Below are 15,976 nucleotides of genomic sequence, written 5' to 3'. Positions count from 1 at the left end.
AAACATGTGGCTCTGGTTACATGGTCAGACAAGTGAAGGAGGCACAGCCTATCTTCATTACTGAAAATACACAAAATGCATAGAGTATAAAAACATAGATGAGTTTGTAAGAAGAGAGTCACTTTTTTTCCTTCAATTTTTGTAAAATGAATACGACGTGTATTACATTCATGAAAAATAAAATTTTAAATGAATAGTGTTTAGTGATATAATGTTCTTAGATGAACAGCAGTTTGTTACAAGATTAGCAAAAATGTAACTTTTTTGTTTTTTTGGAGACAAGGTCTCACTCTGTTGTCCAGGCTCTGTAGTGCAGTGGCACAAACACGGCTCACTGCAGCCTCCACCTCTTGGACTCAAGCGATCCCCCAACCTCAGCCTTCTAAGCAGTTGGGGCTACAGGTGTGTGCTACCACACCCAGTTAATTTTTCAAATTTTTTGTAGAGACAAGAGTCTCACCATGTTGCCCAGGCCGTTACTTTCAATGATACACAAAAAAATACACTTGCATATACAAGATGTAGCTCAGGGTGGTCCAACAGAACTTTCCTGAGTAATGAATATGATTTATATCTGTGCTGTCCAATACAGTAGCCACTAGCCTTATGTGGCTGCTGCACAGTTGATATGTGGCTAGTTCAACCAAGCAACTTTTTTTTTGGAAACAGAGTCTTGCCCTGTTGCCCAGGCTGGAGTGCAGTGGCGCGGAGTGCAATCTCCATCTCCTGGGCTCAAGCAATTCTCCTGCCTCAGCCTCCCTAGTAGTTGGGATTACAGGCGTGTGCCTGGTTACTTTTTGTATTTTTAGTAGAGACGGGTTTCACCATGTTGGCCAGGCTGGTCTTGAACTCAAGTGATCCACCTGCCTTAGCCTCCCAAAGTGCTAGGATTACAGACATGAGCCAGCCCCAAGCAACTTTTTATTTAATTCTAATTAATTTAAATAGCTGCATATGGCTAGTAGCTACTGTATTGATCACACAGGTCTTCCATTTGCTGAGAATAAGAAATTAAGAGAAGGCCAGGTTTGGTAGCCAAGAGATCTAAGTCATGTACTATTTCATTATTTATCCAGCAGTCTGTCTACTCTGTTACTGTTATAAGAATGAACTAAGAGGCCAGGCACGGTGGCTCACACCTGTAATCCCAGCACTTTGGGAAGCCCAGGCGGGTGGTTCACCTGAGGTCAGGAGTTCAAGACCAGCCTGGCCAGCATGACAAAACCTCGTGTCTACTAAAAATACAAAAATTAGCCAGACAGGTAGTGCGTGCCTGTAATCCCAGCTACCCGAGAGGCTGAGGCAAGAGAATCGCTTGAACCTGTGAGGCGGAGGTTGCAGTGAGCCGAGATCACGCCGTTGCACTCCAGCCTGGGCAACAGAGCAAGACTCCATCTCAAAAAAAAAAAAAAATTAAGGCCGGGCAAGATGGCTCATGCCTGTAATCCCAGCAACTTGGGAGGCTGAGGCGGGTGGATCACTTGAGCCTAGGAGTTCGAGACAAGCCTGGGCAACATGGTGAAACCCCACCTCCACAAAAATCAACGAAATAAATTGGTGTGGTGGCACACACCTGTAGGCCCAGCTACTCAGGAGGCTGAGGTGGGAGGATCCCTTGAGCCCCGAAGTTCAAGGCTGCAGTGAGCCGGGATCACACCACTGCACTCCAGCCTGGGTGACAGAGACCATCTCAAGACAAAAAAGAAGAAAACAACTTCTTTGCACTTGTAGAGGGCACAGTATTAAGTTCATTCTATCACTTCTGTTTACATTCTGACTTACAAGTGCTTTGCTGATAGAAGAGGGAATTGACCTGTTAGAAAAGCAACAGCAATCTCATCCATTCTCTTTTTTTTTTTTTTTTTTTTGAGACGGAGTCTTGCTCTGCCACCCAGACTGGAGTGCAGTGGCCGGATCTCAGCTCACTGCAAGCTCCGCCTCCCGGGTTTACGCCATTCTCCTGCCTCAGCCTCCCGAGTAGCTGGGACTACAGGCACCCGCCTCGTCGCCCGGCTAGTTTTTTGTATTTTTAAGTAGAGACGGGGTTTCACCGTATTAGCCAGGATGGTCTCGATCTCCTGACCTCGTGATTCGCCCGTCTCGGCCTCCCAAAGTGCTGGGATTACAGGCTTGAGCCACCGCGCCCGGCCTCTCATCCATTCTCATTCATCTCAAATATTTTAAGTGCTTTGTACTTTTTCTTGTAAGTTGTTTCCTTCCATCTCCCTTCTATTATTATTATTATTATTTTTTTTTTTTGAGACGGAGTCTTGCTCTGTCTCCCCGGCTGGAGTGCAGTGGCCGGATCTCAGCTCACTGCAAGCTCCGCCTCCCGGGTTCACGCCATTCTCCTGCCTCAGCCTCCGGAGTAGCTGGGACTACAGGCGCCCGCCACCTCGCCGGCTAGTTTTTTGTATTTTTAGTAGAGATGGGGTTTCACCGTGTTAGCCAGGATGGTCTCGATCTCCTGACCTCGTGATCCGCCCGTCTCGGCCTCCCAAAGTGCTGGGATTACAGGTTTGAGCCACCGCGCCCGGCCCCTTCTATTATTTTGTATGGTGTTCTTGAGACTTCTCCCACTAACCTAATAGCCATTCCACATACTGATTTTTTCTTCTCCTTATTTTTATTACTGTTACTTTTGTTTGTTCGAGACAGGGTTTTGCTCTGTCACCCAGGATGGAGCGCAGTGGTACCATCATGGCTCACTGTAGCCTCAACTTACTGGGCTCCAGCGATCCTCCTTCCACCTCAGCCTCCTGAGTAGCTGGGACCGCAGGCATATACCACTATGCCTAGCTTTTTTGTATTTTGTATAACGAGACGGGGTTTTATTATGTTGCCCAGGCTGGTCTTGAACTCCTGAGCTCAAGCAATCTACCCACCTCGGCTTCCCAAAGTGCTGGGATTACAGGCACGAGCCACCACGCCTGACCCTATTATTGAGACAGGGTCTCATTCTCACCCAGCCTGGAATGCAGTGGTGCGGTCATAGCTCAGTGCAGCCTCAGCCTCCTGAGTAGCTGGGACTACAGGCACACGCCAACATGCCCAGCTAATTTTTTTACTCTTAGTAGAGGCAAGGTTTTACCATGTTGCCAAGGCTGGTCTCAATCTCCTGAGCTCAAGTGATCTTCCCGCCTTGGCCTCCCAAAGTGCCGGGATTACAGGTGTGAGCTACCATACCTGCACCTCCTTAACTATTTTTTATTTTATTTTTTTGAGATAGGGTCTTGCCTTGTCACCCAGACTGCAGTGCAGTGGCATGATCTCGGCTCACTGCAACCTCCTCCTGCTGGGCTCAAGCGATTCTCCTGCCTCAGCCTCCCAAGTAGCTGGGACTACAGGTGCATGCCACCACACCCAGCTAATTTTTGTATTTTTTGTAGAGATGGGGTTTCACTATGTTGCCCAGGCTCATCTCAAACTCCTGGGCTCAAGTGATCCACCTGCCTCAGCCTCCCAAAGTGCTGGGATTACAGACGTGAGCCACTGTGCCTGGCCCCCTCCTTTACTTTAAAAGTACAAGCTAATAAGCATTAAGGAAGAGAATGTCTAGATTAGTACAAATAATGCAAGGTAATCAGTGCCCTATTAAGAGTTGCCCAAAATTGCAGTGTAATGTAATACACCTGTAAAATTTGTCAAATTGATGATGAAGGTTAAAGTTGGTTAGAGTAGGGGGTAGAGGATGTCTCAGAGGACCATACTGGTACTGTCAGTCAAACCATGGCAAGGATTATTTTTTTCTTCCTGGTGGTCATCTTAACTGATGTATATCTGCTGTTAGCTGCTACAACCTCCCTGACAAAGCACAGATCATGATAGTAAACTATGTTCATTCTCTGCCAATCCCTCCTCAGTGTTGGAAACAGAAGCCCAGTAGTGAAAGCTACAGCTGCCAGATACTTGCAGTGGAATCACAGGAGCAGTCAGAGTTTTTTTTTTTTTTTGAGATGGAGTCTTGCTCTGTCTCCCAGGCTGGCCTGCAGTGGCCGGATCTCAGCTCACTGCAAGCTCCGCCTCCCGGGTTTACGCCATTCTCTTGCCTCAGCCTCCTGAGTAGCCGGGACTACAGGCGCCCGCCACCTCGCCCAGCTAGTTTTTTGTATTTTTTAGCAGAGACGGGGTTTCACTGTGTTAGCCAGGATGGTCTCGATATCCTGACCTTGTGATCCGCCCATCTCGGCCTCCCAAAGTGCTGGGATTACAGGCTTGAGCCACTGCGCCCAGCCCAGAGTTCTTTATAAATGGCAGTAACAACTCACTTGACTTTCCTTCACCTGACACTGTCACCTATCACAACATTGGCCATCAAATTGGTAGAACAACCAATCCTCTGATTTGGTTTCCTAGGGAAAGCAGTTGTTCAGCTCAATGTTTTGTTAACATCAAGGCTCTTATTCTCACATTTGACATCAAACACCTCAGTCATTTTGCTTGCACCAGGGTTGATACAAGAAGGCATGGTCCTTCTTGGGTGGGTATTTGGCATTGTCGCAAATACTCATTTAGAGAAAACCAACCCTGAAACTCTCAAACTAGTATCTAGTAAAAGAAGAGATTCAGTTCTATCAGGCAATATATTATTCAATCAAGAATGACGCTGTAAGTATAGATTCAGCAGTATAAACATATTACCAAAAGCTTGGATTTTTATTTTTATTTTATTCATTTTATTTTTGAGATGGAGTTTCACTCTTGTTGCCCAGGCTGGAGTGCAATGGCGCGATCTCAGTTCACTGCAACCTCTGCCTCCCGGGTTCAAGCGATTCTCCTGCCTCAGCCTCCTGAGTAGCTGGGATTACAGGTGTGCACCACCACACTGGCTAATTTTTCTATTTTTAGCAGAGATGGGGTTTTGCCATGTGGGCCAAGTTGATCTTGATCTCCTGACCTCAGGTAATCCACCTGCCTTGGCAAGTGTTGGGATTACAGGCATGAGGTACTGTGCCTGGCCCACTTGCTTTTATTTAATGACTTGCTAAAAAATACAAACAAAAACCATTAGCACTTACATGTGGCTCTGTGATGTCTTTCTGGTAATTCTGGAAACTTTTTGGGTTATAGAATTTGAAGAATCTATTTAGAGCTATAGAACTCCTCTTAATCCTCCTCAAATTGTACTCAACAGATTTATTCCTTGCTCCCAAAAACCTATCCTTAGAAATTGCAAGTTGAGAATTCACCCACCACTGCCCACTGTTCCAAAAAGCTTTACTGAATCTCATTAATGAAAAGTAATGTAAAACTCTCCATAGGAGGCATTAACATACTTGTTTCTTCCAAACCTTCTGATTTCCACCAATATTTGTAACCAAAATATATTAGGAAAAATAATTAAGCTTTAATGCTATTGCCTGGCCCCATCTAACTATGATCTTTTAATTGTGGAGACATGGCAGTTCCCTGGAAGACCACAGCCTTTTGGAGACTAGCAAGCGTGGCTAGATCACTGGTTCTGATAGTTATTTTGCTGTATTAATTTACCTAACTTTTCTGAGTCTGCGTTCTCATCTGTAAAATGGGTGTATGACTTATGATAGGGAGCTATTTGAAAGACAAAACATCTGACACAGAAAAGGCTGGATTAAAAACCTTTAGAGACCCAAAGCAGCAGGGCTATTGTGCCCAAATCACTCAAGGTACTCGTAGGAAAGAACACAAACTGAGGAAGGTTTAATAAAGGACTATTTACAAAGACATGGACAGAGTACAGGAAAATCAATGAAGAATAATGGCATAATCCAGGACTGGTAACTGAGTTGATCAGGATGGTCTCAAACCCCTGACCTCAGGTGATCTGTCTACCTCAGCCTCCCAAAGTGCTGGGATTACAGGCATGAGTGACCGCGCCCAGCTTGAGTCTTTTTTTTTTTTTTTTTTTTTTTTGGAGACGGAGTTTTGCTCGTTGCCCAGGCTGGAGTGTAATGGTGTCTCAGCTCACGGCAACCTCCACCTCCTGGGTTCAAGCGATTCACCTGCCTCAGCCTCCCGAGTAGCTGGAATTACAGGCATGTGCTACCACACCCAGCTAATTTTTGTATTTGTAGTAGAGACAGGGTTTCACCATGTTGGCCAGGCTGGTCTTGAATTCCTGACCTCAGGTGATCCACCCATCTTGGCCTCCCAAAGTGCTGGGATTACAGGCGTGAGCCACCGCACCCCGCTCTCAAGTTCTTCCTATTCCTAGATGGGAAGGAGCGAAGAGTAGGAGCCACAAGCTAGAGGGGGCTGCTTGATAAGAGCTGTGGTCTTTGGTAAAGGGACACAGACAACCCATGTGACCTGGCAATGAGAAAGTCAGAGTACTCTGACCATCTTTTCCTCATGTCTCTTCATCTTCTTTGGATATTACTAATTGGATAAACACAAACTCAAGTCAGGGGGCAAGGGAGCCATTCATGCAGTCCATGTGGGTCAGCACCCACTGGGGTCCGGAGTGGGATGAAGAGGGGTTCTGAAAGGAAAATGGAAGACATCCAGTATAACCTCTCCCTGAATGTAATTCAAACTACTTAACTATTACACAGAAAAATCACATATATGCTGAAAGTAAAATAACCTGTTTCCAGAATTTCTGATTGTAAAATTCAGAGTTCTTCAATTAAAACTGCATTTTTCTCAGTCTTTTTGGTGCCCCTGCTTCACTGGTGCCTTAAGCACATTTGGAGAGCCTGAGAGCAGCCCTGAGCATGGTGCCTGGACTAGGGTGCCTCAAAAGTAGGGACTGAGGCAGTCTCAAGTTCATTCCTGAATGCTGACTGTAAGAGTCTCTGAGAGAGTTTTGAGAATGTAGAACTGATTTAGAATGAATCTCAGGATTTTTCTGTTAGGATCTATAGATTAGGAATTAAGGAACTGGATTTTCTTGAATTTGAAAAATCCTATGATAGTATAACTTTGCATAAGCCTACTGAATGGTAGGAAAGTTTTTAGTTTCTTATCAAAGAGAATAAAGTGAATCAGGACATCAATTTCACATTGACATTTTTATTAACGCCAACTGTTTTTTAATTATTATTTTTTTAAAACAATAGCACACAAATGTTTCAAGGAAGCAGTCTCACAATCTGATGGCCTTCTGAAATACAGTTAAGCCACACCAAATACGAATTTATGTTAATAACCAAAAGAATTTTTAAGAAAAAAAGAAAAAGGTAGGGAAAGAGGAAGGGAATGAAATTTAGATTTAAAACTCATTGGATTAAACAGGTGAGGCTTGTTAGTAGGATATACTGTTGAAGCAAACAGTGGCACACACAGGCTTACAGTCTGTTTTTTAAACCAGTTACCACTAATGTAGAAGCCCTGCGGCAGTTACTACTGACTTCTTGCACACATAAAATGAACCAGGAGAAGCCAGTGTTGACACTGTTATGAAGAGGCTCAATAGTTGGCTTGTCAGACAACTAAGACCATTTTTAGCAGAATAACTCATTCAGAAAGGCCTGGCTGAAGATCTTTTTATTTCTATTGTCTCACCTGTGTGAATTTCAGGGTTCTTATAAGTCATCTTTAAAAAGAAAGAAAAAATAATGTATATCAGTTTCTCTTATTTAATGTGGCTATGAAAGATGTTTCCTTATTATTTCTTTATCTCTAAGGAGGACACTGGGGAATGGGGGTTGGGGTGGAACTAAAGGGAGGAAAAAAACCAGAACAGGGTAGGTTTTTTTAACTTTTTTTTTTTTTTGGCCAAGGGGTCACAAAGAAGGGAAGGCAAGGAGGAAAACTACAATCCTTGCTTCAGATTGAGTTATGCAGGAAAATATATCTTCCTGGCCAGTCCCCATGCCAAAAAAAAAAAAAAAAAACCACTTGGAATTATGCACTGACTCCAACTATGTTATGCCAGCTATCAGCCTTTTGTGTTTAACCATTCCCAGAAATGGATGCCACCCTTGGCTTATAGGCTGCTTATAGAAACCACTTCACAAAAATCCTCTTCACCAAGAAGCCTCTAGTTTCCTTTTGGTAGGTTATAAAAACAGAACATCTGTCATTAACAGTAGAATGTTAAATACTTTTAACCACTGACAAGGCTTCAGAAAGTTTCACAGTTTCGTTATGCTCTATTTTATTACTATCATATTTACATTTTTATTTTTTATTTATTTTTTGCTGAATTGCTGATTTTCCTTTTTCAATAGAATTTAATTCTGGAGTGTGAGCAGGAACCAGTTAACTACATTCATTGTCCAACCCCCACTGGTTTGAAAGAAGACTCCAAATTCTTGGCATATGAATCAGCTGTTCAATAGCTCCACCTTATCCCTGCAGCGAAGCAGCAGAACCACCAATGGCGGCACCTCAGGATTCACACTGTAGGTGGTGAGGCCTTCCGCTGAAGGAGGTATTGGTGGATGCTCTCAGCATCTCGCTTTAGCCAAGCAGCATTCAGCAGAATATTTTCACAACACTGCTGGATGGTACGCTCAGCTGAAGGAGCTGGGTGACTCTCGAAGAAAGCCTGGTATAAAACAACCAAGAATGCAGGATCATTACTAGCAATAAGAAGTTAATATTACAGGTTATGAAAAAATAACCACTGGTCTATATGAAGGATGCATAACCTTCAGGCATGAGAATTTACCACTGCCACCCTTAGGCTAAAAGAAAACAAGCAACTGCATATAGGAATTCTCCCCTTAAATATTATATGCTTAACAACCTCATCAAAAGTTAATAAAGAGACAGAACCTACTGCTTTTCTTTTAGGCTAATTGTGTAGTGGTAAATACAGTCTTTGGACTTAAGACTTGGAACTTGAATCTAGGCTTTGTCATGTACTAGCTTGTGAATGAGAAAGTTAACTGTTTTAAGTCTCAGTTTCCTCAACTATGAGAAAATATTTACTCCAGAAGATTAAAGAGACAGTCCATATAAACATTTGACAAAATACCTAGCACAGAGTACTTAAGGATTCAACACATTTTGGCTGCTTCAAATAAAGATTAATTTGTAAGAGATGATAATACAAAGAAGTTTAAATTGCTGCTGTGCCCTAATAATTTAACATCCCACAGTCTTTTTTTTTTTTGAGATAGGGTCTCACTGTGTTGCCCAGGCTAGAGTGCAACGAAGCGATCATGGCTCATCGCAGCCTCAACCTCCTGGGCTCAAGTAAACCTCCTACCTTAGTTTCCTGGGTAGCTGGGACCACAAGCGTGCACTCCCAGGCCTAATTTATTTTTCCTTTTTGTAGAGATGGGGTCCTAGCATGTTGTCCAGACTGGTCTTGAACTCTTGAGCGCAAGTAATCCTCCCACCTCACCCTCCCAAAATGCTAGAATTACAGGAATCCAACATTTTTAATACAGTAAAACAATTTCTAAGTTTATAATTTATCACAATGCTTAATGATTAAAAGTTGAATAAACTTTTCTAATAGTTTCACAGAAAACAAAGCAACTCTTAAAACACCAACTGGCAAAATGATGGGGCTTTTCCTTTGAATTAGTCACCACAGGAGTGAAAGACAGAATGACTAATCCATCTGATTAAACATAGACCTTTTAGAAATCAATAACCTTATTTACAGAGATGACAACTGCCACTGTTCCAAGGCTCCTAAACATGGTTCAGTTCTCAGGGCCTCAAGTCTTTTTCCATTCCATTTCAGTAAGTAGTACTAACATTTACACACCAGAAACCTGGGGATTATCCTGGGTTGTTTTCTTCCTCTCCCAGATATGCTCACAACAGAGAAGCCAATCAATAAATATTGTTGAACTAATGGTTAACAAATTCAAGCCCTTGAATCTCCTTCATTACTCCGTCTCCTCCACTACTGCCACGACCCTACTATAAGCTATTCTATCATTCTTTTTTTTTTTTGAGGTGGAGTCTCGCTCTGTCGCCTGGACTGGAGTGCAGTGGCCAGATCTCAGCTCACTGCAAGCTCCGCCTCCCGGGTTTACGCCATTCTCCTGCCTCAGCCTCCCGAGTAGCTGGGACTACAGGCGCCCGCCACCTTGCCCGGCTAGTTTTTTTTTGTATTTTTAGTAGAGACGGGGTTTCACCGTGTTAGCCAGGATGGTCTCGATCTCCTGACCTCGTGATCCGCCCGTCTCGGCCTCCCAAAGTGCTGGGATTACAGGCTTGAGCCACCGCGCCCGGCCTATTCTATCGTTCTTGCTGGGAGAGTTAGCTTCCCAACATCTTCTCTTCCTCATTCCAAACTATTATCTACATTGCAGCCAGACTGAAATTTTTATAACACAAATCAGATCAAGTCACTGCCTTGTTTTATAAACCATTTGAAGGCTTTCCATCATTTTTAGGAATTTTTTTTTTTTTTCTTTTGAGACAGAGTCTCACTCTGTCACCCAGGCTGGAGTGCAATGGCATGATGTCAGCTCACTGCAACCTCTGCCTCCTGGGCTCAAGCGATTCTCCTGCCTCAGCCTCCCAAGTAGCTGGGATTACAGGTGTGCACCACCACCCAGCTAATTTGGGGTTTCACCATGTTGCCCAGGCTGGTCTTCAACTCCTGACCTCAGGTGATCCACCCGCCTTGGCCTCCCCCAAAGTGCTGAGATTACAGGTGTGAGCTACCATGCCCGGCTATTTTTAGGAAATTCTTAATATGGCCTATACGGCCCTGCATGATGTCTTTCTCTAAACAAAAACACAGAGATGCTACAGTACATTATCCCAACACTATAATTACAACCAGGTTATTGTTTTTACTTACTAGATTGAAAAGTGAAGAGTAAACAGTGTTTTCCTTACCTTAACCTCTCCAGCCATTTTATCAACTGCAAATCCCTCAACTGATAGCTGTAAAACAATGGTTTTAAATAGTAAGTGAAACTAAAAGAGGCTGGGAACAAACTTCCATTTACCCTAAAAACAAATCATTATGTTCTCTGCCAGCTTCAGTCTGTTATAAAGGATGTGTGATGGGAGATGGAGAAGTCCTTAAATAAAGCCAGTAACTATTTAAGGAAACTTTTTTTTGAGACGGAGTTTCACACTTATTGCCCAAGCTGGAGTGCAATGGCCTCATCTCACCACAACCTCCACCTCCCAGGTTCAAGCAATTTTCCTGCCTCAGCCTCCCAAGCAGCTGGGATTACAGGCACATGCCACCACGCTTGGCTAACTGTTGTATTTTTAGTAGGGACAGGGTTTCACCATGTTGGCCAGGCTGGTCTCGAACTCCCGACCTCAGGTGATCTGTCCACCTTGGCCTCCCAAAGTGCTGGGATTACAGGCGTGAGCCACTGTGCCTGGCCATAGGAAACTTTTAAAGAGCAAAGACCACAATGTATGGGTGTAGTGAATCATGGATGTCACTCAATAATATCCATGATTAGCAAGCTACTCAAAATTTTTCACATACCTTTATTAGTCTGGATATTAAGAATCCTCCCTGGTATCGGTTATAAAGTTCTTCCCAGTTGTCCTTTATGAATTTCCAAGCAGCTTTCCTTCCATGCTTGCTGCCTCCAGCTACTCCACCAATTACCGATACAGTGTCCTGTGGACGTACCTCTTCCTAAAAAAAGAAAGAGCTAAAAGTCTAGTTTATCAAAAACATATTCTGGTACCAGAAAGTGCAACATACTGTTGACACTGAAGTAATCACACTGAAGACACTTATTCCTTGTTTTAGGAATAACTGGCACCAGAAGTTCTCAGCAAAGAGGATAATGTTTAACCTAAAGATCAACCAAAATAAGAATGAGGTACTGAGACAGGTTCAGACAGACAGACTGCTCAACAGATACTTGCTTAGGAGCCTATAGGTTTAAGAAAGGAACAGACACAAAGTAAGCAAAGGCATAAGCCGGTTTCCCAGTTTTCAAGAGTCCCTGTCCTCATAGTTTCCATTCTGGAGAGAGAATTCTGATTCTCCCCACTAGTGGGAGAAAAACAGAAGTCAGTAACAAAAACTCAAGCCAGTTGATCTGGAAAAGGAAGCTTTAGTTAGGGTTAAGGCAGCTCAAGAGGATCAGAGCTGAATCAGAGACACTTGTCACAGATGGCTAATGATTCACTCTAAATGCAGTTTTCACTGTAACTTACTGAAAGTGCAAACGTGAGGACTTTTTGAATCAGGTCAGGCAAAAGAGTAGCGCCAAGGACTCTTTCGATTCGGTTTTTCTCTTCTTGCATATCTGCTTGTTTATGAAGCTACAGGAAAAAAGATAAAGATTGGAATAGTTAACTCTCCCTCGGATGTTCTGTATATAATTGTATGAGCTTCTTCCCCAATAAGGTAAAACTTAGGTTCTATATTCTCACTAGGTAAGAATGGCAGGACATTACATTAACAAAAGAGAATACTTTTCAAGATGCTTTGGGCCGGGTGCAGTGGCTCACACCTGTAATCCCAGCACTTTGGGAGGCCGAGGCGGGTGGATCACCTCAGGTCAAGAGTTCGAGATCAGCCTGGCCAACATGGTGAAACCCCATTTCTACTAAAAATACAAAAAAAAAAAAATTAGCTGGGTGTGGTGGTGCCCACCTGTAATCCCAGCTACTCGGGAGGCCGAGGCGGGAGAATCGCTTGAACCTGGGAGGTTGCAGTGAGCCGAAATCGTGCCACTGCACTCCAGCCTGGGCAAGAGAGCAAGACTCTGTCTCAAAAAAAAAAGAGAAAAAAAATGATGCTTTGGCACTAAATTTGTCATCTGCTGTTACACTAAGTAAATCACTAGATGTAAATGCTCACCAGATGAACAGCCTGTCATTAGTTCAGACTAGTTTAACATCAAGATCTACGAGGTAAAATCTATCATAGCCAGATTCTTTATATTATTGATATCTGGCTAATGTTCTGTGTTAAAAGAACAAACTAATCATTAGTCATCTTATACCAGTTCATCAAATTAATTTATAATAGTGAAAAACTGAAAATGAATACTGTAATTACTTATAAAAATGCATTATTTAAAGTTATATTTTAAGAATATCTCATGATACAAACATTTTCTTATATTTAAGTATATGTAAAAAAGTAGACAAAGGAGAATGATCCTAAGTTAAAATATATATATATATGGCTGGGCACAGTGGTTCATGCCTGTAATCCTAGCACTTTGGAGGGCTGAGGTGGAGGTCGCAGTGAGCCCATATTGTACCACTGCACTCCAGTCTGGACATCAGAGCAAGACTGTGTTTCCAAAAAAATAGGGGTGGGGGAGAACCCCTGGAAATACATCAAAATGGTAGTATTAATTAATGATGGTTTCTGATCAGTGGGATTACGCATCTTCACACTTTTTTTTTTTTTTTTTGAGATGGAGTCTTGCTCTGTCGCCCGGGCTGGAGTGCAGTGGCCGGATCTCAGCTCACTGCAAGCTCCGCCTCCCGGGTTTACGCCATTCTCCTGCCTCAGCCTCCTGAGTAGCTGGGACTACAGGCGCCCGCCACCTCGCCCGGCTAATTTTTTGTATTTTTCAGTAGAGACGGGGTTTCACTGTGTTAGCCAGGATGGTCTCGATCTCCTGACCTCGTGATCCGCCCGTCTCGGCCTCCCAAAGTGCTGGGATTACAGGCTTGAGCCACCGCGCCCGGCCGCATCTTCACACTTTTTAACTGCAAAAGCAGCACATACTGAATGCAGAATATCTGAAAGACAGAGAAGCATAAAGAAAAAAATAAAATTACTACTATATGTACATTATCAAATCTGGAATGAGAGCATGTTATACATGCTGTTTTTGCTACCTGCTTTTTAAATTACAGGTAAGTTTTATTTTCCTCTTTACACTTTTCTAGTCTCTAAATCTTCCATAGTAAATATATAAAATCTTTTTTTCATAATCAGAAACAAAATGTTGTAATTCTTTTTTTTTTTTTTTCTTGAGACGGAGTCTCTCTCTGTCGCCCAGGCTGGAGTGCAGTGGCCGGATCTCAGCTCACTGCAAGCTCCGCCTCCCGGGTTCACGCCATTCTCCTGCCTCAGCCTCCCGAGCAGCTGGGACTACAGGCGCCCACCACCACGCCCGGCTAGTTTTTTGTATTTTTTAGTAGAGACGGGGTTTCGCTGTGTTAGCCAGGATGGTCTCGATCTCCTGACCTCGTGATCCGCCCGTCTCGGCCTCCCAAAGTGCTGGGATTACAGGCTTGAGCCACCGCGCCCGGCCAAAATGTTGTAATTCTTAAAAATTAGAACTATAAATGTATAAGAGCTATGTCTCCAAGACAATTTAGACTCTTTTGATCTTTTCTACCCCTTAAGATTTAACACTGACCAGAGTGTCATGTGTGGAGACCTCATCAAAGCTCTCAGTTTCTTCTTCCTTTCCTTTGGACATTTTTTTTTTCCCAATAAACAGTTTTATTTTATAAGAACTAGAGATGGGGTCTCTCTATGTTGACCAGGCTGGTCTCTCTTTTTTTTTTTTTTTTTTTGAGATGGAGTCTCGCTCTGTTGCCCATGCTGGAGTGCAATGGTGTTAGCTCACTACAACCACACCTAGCTAATTTTTCTATTTTTAGTAGAGCCGGAGTTTCTCCATGTTGCCCAGGCTGGTCTCGAACTCCTGGCCCCAAGTGATCCTCCCATCTCAGCCTCCCAAAGTGCTGAGATTACAGGCATGAACCACACCAAGCCTGGCCCCTTTCGACTCTTTTTTTTTTTTTTTTTTTTGAGATGGAGTCTCGCTCTGTCACCCAGGCTGGAGTGCTGTGGCCGGATCTCAGCTCACTGCAAGCTCCGCCTCCTGGGTTCACGCCATTCTCCTGTCTCAGCCTCCCAGGTAGCTGGGACTACAGGCGCCGCCACGTCGCCCGGCTACTTTTTTTTGTAGTTTTTAGTAGAGACGGGGTTTCACCGTGTTAGCCAGGATAGTCTCGATCTCCTGACCTCGTGATCCGCCCGTCTCGACCTCCCAAAGTGCTGGGATTACAGGCTTGAGCAACCATGCCCGGCCCCCTTTCGACTCTTGAGAAGCAGTGCAGTAAAACAGAAAGGACCTTGGGAGATCTGGATTCTAGTCCCAGTTTAGCCTCTAGCTGTGTGATCTTGACTAAGTCCTTAATCCCTCTGGGTCTCAGTTTCCCCATGTGTAAAATGATGTGGGCAGACAATTTCTAAGGCCCTTTTCAGCTCCAATATTCAAGGTCTGAACCTCTGGCTTTCAGGAAGCCTTTTCCTCCAAAGAGAACCTGTTATTCGAGTCCACTAGATGGCACTCTAACACCATATTTCAAATATTTAACCCTGCCACATTATTCCTAAATTACCATCATAAGACAACCCTCCTCATCTCTTACCAAATGGCTTCTTGAAGAACCATGATTCAGCCTTCATTAGAGCTATTTCCATAGTGAAGCTGATTATCGTGAGCTCCCTTGTGTTAAATAAATGCAAACTCTTAATAAATACACATACTTGTGGAAAATCTTAAAAGTGCCATGACATGAAAATGTCAAAGTATCTGCCATGAAATTTTCAGAACCCCTATTTTTTTCCATATCATCATGGAATTGATGAAAAAAATATCAAATATCCCATTTCATACATATCATTTATAGTACACAGGTTCACAGAATATTAAGACTGAGAAGGGACCTTAATGGTCAGGTGGAAGGTAAACTCAAACTTTAACTTTTTTTTTTAGGGTCTTTTTTTAGACAGGGTCTTGCTCTGTCACCCGGGATGGAGTTCAGTAGCGCAATCATAGCTCACTGCAGGCTTGAACTCCTGGGCTCAAGAGCTCCTCCTGCCTCGGCCTCCTGAGAAGCTGGAACTACAGGTGCATGCCACCATGTCCAGCTCTCCCAAATATAACTTTTATATTCTTAGAAAGTAGGCCAGGCATGGTGGCTCACGCCTATAATCCTAGCACTTTGGGAGGCCGAGGTGGACGGATCACAAGGTCAGGAGTTCGAGGCTAGCCTGGTCAATATGGTGAAACCCCATCTCTACTAAAAATACAAAAATTAGCTGGGTGTGGTGGCAGGTGCCTGTAGTCCCAGCTACTCGGGAGGCTGAGGCAGGAGAGTCACATGAACC

At 43.6% G+C, this 15,976-nt stretch overlaps 1 protein-coding gene and 1 long non-coding RNA gene across 7 annotated transcripts in view; one reads left to right on the top strand and one right to left on the bottom strand.

Moving 5' to 3' along the window:
- Nucleotides 1-8,412, top strand: part of LOC117067135 — a 29,116-nt gene extending 20,704 nt beyond the window's left edge. For all 3 annotated transcript variants that reach the window (XR_004430617.1, XR_004430619.1, XR_004430618.1), the window contains exon 3: nucleotides 8,154-8,412. This is a non-coding gene — a long non-coding RNA (uncharacterized LOC117067135). The remainder of the gene's footprint in view (nucleotides 1-8,153) is intronic.
- The window catches only part of NPEPPS (aminopeptidase puromycin sensitive), a 100,330-nt gene continuing 91,327 nt past the window's right edge, over nucleotides 6,974-15,976 (bottom strand). For 3 of the 4 annotated variants that reach the window (XM_033183275.1, XM_033183276.1, XM_033183278.1), the window contains 4 exons: nucleotides 12,037-12,144; nucleotides 11,351-11,506; nucleotides 10,738-10,785; nucleotides 6,974-8,473 (listed from right to left, as the gene is read on the bottom strand). In XM_033183275.1, coding sequence (XP_033039166.1) covers nucleotides 8,321-8,473; nucleotides 10,738-10,785; nucleotides 11,351-11,506; nucleotides 12,037-12,144 — 465 coding nt within the window. In that variant the 3' untranslated portion in view covers nucleotides 6,974-8,320. Of the gene's footprint in view, nucleotides 8,474-10,737; nucleotides 10,786-11,350; nucleotides 11,507-12,036; nucleotides 12,145-12,555; nucleotides 13,226-13,536; nucleotides 13,585-15,976 lie in introns of those variants that run through there. The other variant, XM_033183277.1, reaches the window with a different exon arrangement.

Source organism: Trachypithecus francoisi, unplaced genomic scaffold (assembly GCF_009764315.1).
Source record: "Trachypithecus francoisi isolate TF-2019V2 unplaced genomic scaffold, Tfra_2.0 Lachesis_group20, whole genome shotgun sequence".
In the NCBI taxonomy this organism is placed as follows: Eukaryota; Metazoa; Chordata; class Mammalia; order Primates; family Cercopithecidae; genus Trachypithecus; species Trachypithecus francoisi.
The sequence above is the reverse complement of the archived record's forward strand: the minus strand, read 5'-3'. Positions and strand labels throughout refer to the sequence as shown.